The following is a 6,653-nucleotide window of genomic DNA, read 5'->3' on the forward strand; positions in this document are numbered from 1 at the left end:
AAGCAGCCAATTATTATCCTGTTCTCTGCTCTGTTTGTTATTTTTCTTTCCTCCCTCCGTTCTCTAGCTGTGCTATCTGTGTGCGCTTATTAATTTTCCCACAGAGACTACAAATTAGGAGCACGCCCACCAGAGGATCACAGTCGCCGAGAACTACACTCACCTGTCCATTACACACTCACTATCAAACCACACGTGACATTGTGCACTTACACCCCTGTTTTGCCTTGTTTGTTTGTTTTTGTTTTGTTTCCTCTTCTTCAAGGTCTGTGTCAGTCTAGGTTCTAGATCTCCCTCACCGCGCCAAAACATGTCTCGCACAACACCTACTATGACCAAAAGGCTTCTCACCAGGAGCTCAACATCGGAGATAAAGTGTGATACTACAGCTTCGCCCAACCAAGGCAGAACGCTCCCCAACGTCTGTCAAAGAAATTCCTACCTCACTGGACAGGACCCCATGAGATTGTGGACAAGCTCTCACCTGTTGCCTATCGCTTTACATCCAGGTCCCGAAACTAGGATTGACTCCTTTCACCAAGATTTTTTTTTGTCGTAAATCATTGAAACCGATGGCTAGTCGACACCCCAGCGCGTATAGCTACCCTCACCTATGATCAACACGACATCCTGCCCAACCAAACTTTATGGATCAATGTCCCTAAGGGTTCGATCCTCCATATTAACGATTTAGCATTGTATCACCTTACCGACGACTTTTAGCAGAACTGCTCAAGCCTCTGTGTCATCAAGAAAGCAGCCAATCCAACGAGGGCTCTCCCAAAAGGGACGTCATCCTGAAGTCACCGCAGTAACCAATCGGCAACGGAATTTCCCTCCAGCAGCCATCCAGGAAGCCTGCGTCAGCAACGAGAAAACCTCTCAGCTTCTCAGATTTCAGCAAAACGCAAGTACAAACAAATCTTACAGCTGCTGAAATAATTCAGCTTTAATCAGGTGGACCTCGAATATTCAGATTCGAGTCCTTTCAAACCCTGACTGAATTAATAATAATTAATTCCCTTATAAGAATTAACGAGTTAAATTCCTTACAGTACAACATGTATGTGTTTGTCTTTACCTGTATAGAGTGTATACATGATTTGTTTGCGTTTGCAAGCATTACTACTACGGCAGCTCATATTAAGGGTCAGGTGTCCTAAATATGAATCTTCAGTGCATAACTCTTCCTGCACCTCCTAAATTATACGTCAGATTGTTGTTAACGATTTGTAATCAGGTGTACAATTTTTGGTGGGCAAAAAAAGAGAGACAAATTTACACTGATAATTTAAGTAGTCTGAAATCTGAAAGTTTCTAATTTTGTGGTCCCTTCTTTGTTGTTGCCTGATTCTATTTCTGTTACACATTTAAAGGGACAGTTCACCCAAAAATTAAAGTTGTCATCATTTACTCACTCACATGTATAAGTTTCTTTCTTCTGTTGAACATAAAAGAAGATATTTTGAAGTTGCTGGTAGCCATTGACTTCCATAGTATTTTTTTTTACATACCATGGAAGTCAGTGGCTACCATCAACTGTTTGATTGCCAACATTCTTTAAAATATCTTCTCTTTTTTGTGCTCAATAAAAGAAAGAGACTAATACAGGTTTGGAACAACTGGAGGGTGAGTAAATGATGACAGAAATTTCATTTTATTGTATATAAACTAAAATGTTTTTTTTATAGTTCATAGGTGAAACTATTCATAGGTGAAACCCACTGCATTCAAGCAGGCTCGGATAACCCCACTGCTCAAAAAACCTACATTAAACTCCCTTTAAGGGAAAATGGTTTGGAGAATGTACAGGGCAGGCTGTAGGACTGGAAGTCTGAGATGACTTCTTGGTGTGGAGGAGAACCAGAAACCCTCCTATTCTAAGCAGTGCACATGTCAACTGAGGGTTCTGGGACCACTAATAAACCTGACCACCATTAGGACAGAAATACACAACCATTATCATGTGGTCTCTGATTCATCTCTTATTGCCTCCTCAGGGCCGCTGGTTCTGGAGAGTGAGAAGGAACAGAGTGCTGGATAACTACCCAATGCCTATTGGACACTTCTGGAGGGGTCTGCCGGGAGACATTGACGCTGCGTATGAAAGGCATGATGGGCGATTTGTGTTTTTCAAAGGTATTTTCTCTTTCCAACTGCACTTGAACATTGATATAGCTCTGTGCTCTTAAAAGTTAATATAGACCATAAAAATGTTATATTTGTGAGCTAAATTATTACCCAGGCTGGCAGAATTACATCACATTGAAGTGCTTTTTACATTAGAACAAACCATTGATTTTTGACGTTTGTCATTTAGAACAGGAAGTGCCCTTGATTTCCCTCAACCACTTATTTGTTAGTTTAATGGATTTTACAGGTAGACGTGACTTTTTGGTTTACATATGAGTTTAAGGTAAATGGACAACATTTCATTTTGGAGCTGTATAATTCTGGAGATTGGCCATAAATTTTGCAAAGGAAGCAAAACTCAGTAAATGCTTTAACTCTTATTTGCTTTGCTTCAATCATTAACAATAAGGATTTTTGCTGTTTTTATTTTTTTTATTATTATTTTCAGCTACTGAATTTTTTTTAGCATTTAAATTTGTCATTAATTTTTTTTAATTCAAATCTTCTTTATGAAAACTGTCATATGACCAACATTTATTTATTTTAAAAATGTTACATTTTTGTACTTGCCAGATTTGTAAAAATATTTTTTTTTCATTCAAAAATTTTCTTAATGTAAAAAAAATATATATTTTTTGATGATTTTTTAAAAGCACAATAATGTAACTCCATTACACCTATACAGTCATAAACATATTTTGCTTTTTGCCTAATCCATTCTTACTGGGGCTTCCAGAACCTTTACAGGTCATATTTGCAGTTTCAAACACATCCATACTAACATCCACGTAGATAACTTTACCTTGAAAAAAAAATGCTCAAACCACAGTGAGGTTTCCTACATTAGTTATACATATCAACACCCCTGAAACAGACATCTAATAACTTCCTGGTGAGGATTTCTGTGAAGATGAATGTAAATTTGTTAGACTTGAGGAAAGCTGGCTCCCATAAGGAAACCGTGTAGAGCAAGTGATGCCATTGGCAAGGCCTTTAAAATTTGGATTTCTGCCATTGGAGAAATCCGGGAGACCAAAAATCTTGGGGAGCAACATCTGTTCTTATTGAGGCGAGGCCATTGCATCAGCTAGCGGTTCTACCAGATGCTGACAGCTACGGTTGGATTTGGATATGGGCCCACTGAATCAAACGGGTCCATGATGACGGTGCCTCAGTGTCTGCCATACTGTAAAATAATAAAATACAAGTCTTATCCCAGTGTTTCTGTAACGGCTCCATTGCGATGCTTTGCTGTCACTTGAACCGCTAAAATGTGGGATTCAAACCAAACCCGCATTGTTGGTGCATCTCTTGCAGTGTTGTAATGCAGTTATTTGTGTTATAATAGAGATTAAACACAAATCTGTGGTTGAGTTTTGGAGTTTATATTATTGTGCCAAAGGTCGGAAAGTCCCTCTACATGCACCATGAAATCCTGTTACCAGTTGAGTGTTGCTGCCTCCGCTTTCTTGTCTTTTCTATTTCCTTGCCATTGTTTTCAACCTCTCTTCTCTTTCTCTTGATGTCCATTTTTGAACTTTTGAGGGTTTTTTAAACCTGTTTTCTAGTGGTTAACCAATATGTTGTTTTCACCGGATGGCCGATATATAAACCTGTATGATGGCAAATGAGACAAAAGCTGTGTCTCAATTCAGGGGTCATATCCTTCAAAGGATGTAGACTTCGAAGGCCACACCTTTAAGTCGGAGAAGTCGAACCAAGCATTGTTAAATGGATAATGCACAAAGCTCAAATCATCTCAAACTGGATTCTTGAACATGACAATGAGTTGACTATAATCAAATGGCCTCCACAGTCACCAGATCTCCATCCAGTAGAGCACCTTTGGGATTTGGTGGAATGGGAGATTCGCATCATGGATGTGCAGCCGATAAATCTGCAGCAACTGCGTGATGCTACCATGTCAATATAGACCAAAATCTCTGAGGAATGTTTGTAGCACCTTGTTGAATAAATGCCACAAAGAATTAAAGCAGTTCTGAATGCAAAAGAGGTCCAACCCGGTACTAGCAAGCTGTACCTAATAAAGTGGCCAGTGTGTGTTCACCTTGGTCCATTTATGTACATAATAAAATATATATATATATATATATATATAAACTTTCAAAAAATATTTACACAATATCTATTCAAAATTCACAAAAACGCGTCAGATTATCACTACTTCCACCTTTCTCTCTCGTGTCCATCCACCTGTAGGAAGTCAGTATTGGTTGTTCAGGGAAGCCAACCTGGAGCCCGGCTACCCTCAAGAACTGATAGACTATGGCAGAGACATCCCGTATGACAAGATAGAGACGGCCATCTGGTGGGAACCTTCTGGCTTCACTTACTTCTTCAAAGGAGACTGGTGAGAGGATAGTCTTGTTTTTTTGTTCCACAAATAATACTGCCTCTAATGTTTATTGTCTAATCATTCCCTTGAGTTGTTTACACCTGGTCTTATCATCAGTCTCGGGTGACCTGATCACAAGTGATCAGACGAGACAGATTGAAGTTTACTCATGGTATTAACATGTCTTGTTACCTTTCTGCGAAATTAAATTCATTTAGAAAAACAGGAAGTTATGTCATAGAGAGAAGCCTTGCAGACCCATATGAGTGTTAATGTCAATAAGTCTCTTTAAAAAAATCTGATTACACATTTATGACAGGAGTGTTTATTTATATCGTAAAAAGACATGAGGTGTTATTTCCCCAAAAAATGTTTAATTCAACAAATATTTGTGCATAATAATAATAATAATAATAATAATAATAATAATTTATACTTTTATTATTTTATAATTTAATAATATTTGTATAAAACCTTTTTAGAAAATAGTTAATATGTGTGTGCTCAGATGTATTCGAGGTTTTCAGAAAATGTTATTACTTTTTACTTGGTTGCAACACATGTAATTGAATTCAAAAAGTTGTTGAAAATTTGATAAATATAGACAATGTCAATCTTGTTCATATGCTTTATTTAATTGTTTATTTTTAAAGCCATACATATCTGACAAAGTTTGAATCCCTTGATTTGGCACAATGATGAAATGCTACCTAAGTAGGCTTTTTTAAGTGTTCGTTTTGCATCAGCATTTATGATAATTTATGATAAGTGACAACATTGAATATGGTTAGTGGTTTCAGTGCTGTGCCCCTGTGATCGGATCATCTGTGATGAATGTTAATAGCATGTGTAAATGGGGTCACTGTGCTGTTGCTTAAATAACTGCATCAAGAAAAGGCAGAATGATTCTCATTGAGGTATGATTGATAAACTACAGGTACTGGCGCTTTAATGAGCACTCCAGAGCTGCAGATCAGGACTACCCTAAGCCAATTAGTGTGTGGGGCACTTCTGTGCCGTCTTCTCCCAAGGGGGCCTTCCTCAGCGATGATGGAGGTGAGTGAGTGAAATGGTGTGTGGGGTTGAGGGGGTCATCCACATCCAGTGCCTGTCACCTTAATGTACAGGACGGATGCAGAACAATCAGATCAATCAGACGGTGAAACAAAGGAAGTGAGAGAATGTAATGTATGAAATGTGATTTGTGGAAATAATGTGATATTATTGGGAAACACTTATATTACTGAAAGCGTTTTCCCATTTAAAGGCATATTCCTGGTTTAAAACAAATGAAACTGTGTTGACAGGATCTGTGGCGTGCTATTATGAATTGCTTGTTATATTCCTCAACTGTAAGTCGCTTTGGATAAAAGCGACTGCTAAATGAATAAATGTAAATGTCTATCGATTACCATAGATTATAATTTTGACAAGTTTGAAAGCCCTAAGTGTGAAAAAAAGTACAGTAATGCACATGTAATGGTATGTTTATGAGTTTAAAAGCAGAAATGTGAAGCTTGTAGTTTTGTTAAAGCAAAAATGTGTCATTTAATGTTGTTTGAGCTGTAAATTCTTGTCTAAATTGTCCTTTTATTAGATTAAGTTCTAGTTATTTGTTACCAATGTAATTCGAGTGGCTGAATTTGTTTATGTAATTGGTCCCGTTCTGGTATTCTTGTAGGTAATGTACAAAAGGTATGGAGTTTCATGACAAAATTCGAGATTGCAAGCTATCAAATTATTCAGACTAGCTCAGGACTACCTCAGCTGTCTGCCACTGCAAGAAAGTTAAATCTGTTGCATATACTACAAAAATAGTAGTTCGGATTTATTTTTGTTGATACTGTACATATTTACATGGTCCGCTGTAAATGTAATGCACATAACCTGAGATGGCAGGCTGACAATAAGCATGATCAATAAGCATGAGGTGACTATTGTAAATAGGCCAAGTGTGTATTTTAACGTTCATCCCATAGATGTCCATTATAATTATAAACATTTACAGTTGAGCTTCATATTCATTTAACCTGACAGTCTCAACCCATATGGCAATATATATTTTTAAAAATGTTTCAAAATATATTTATGGAAATCAAGATATTTTTTGGTTATTTCTTGTCTATTAAAAAAAAATATATATATATATATATATATATATATA

The 6,653-nt window shown here is 37.2% G+C and overlaps 1 protein-coding gene across 1 annotated transcript in view; it reads left to right on the forward strand.

The window, feature by feature from the left end:
- The window catches only part of LOC107686817 (matrix metalloproteinase-15-like), a 48,002-nt gene that overhangs the window by 37,861 nt on the left and 3,488 nt on the right, over positions 1 to 6,653 (forward strand). Inside the window, exons 8-10 of the mRNA XM_016483944.1 lie at positions 2,001 to 2,139; positions 4,354 to 4,504; positions 5,427 to 5,545. Of these exons, the coding sequence (XP_016339430.1) occupies positions 2,001 to 2,139; positions 4,354 to 4,504; positions 5,427 to 5,545 (409 nt within the window). The remainder of the gene's footprint in view (positions 1 to 2,000; positions 2,140 to 4,353; positions 4,505 to 5,426; positions 5,546 to 6,653) is intronic.

This window comes from Sinocyclocheilus anshuiensis, unplaced genomic scaffold (genome assembly GCF_001515605.1).
Source record: "Sinocyclocheilus anshuiensis isolate Anshui unplaced genomic scaffold, SAMN03320099.WGS_v1.1 scaffold773, whole genome shotgun sequence".
Taxonomy (NCBI): domain Eukaryota; kingdom Metazoa; phylum Chordata; class Actinopteri; order Cypriniformes; family Cyprinidae; genus Sinocyclocheilus; species Sinocyclocheilus anshuiensis.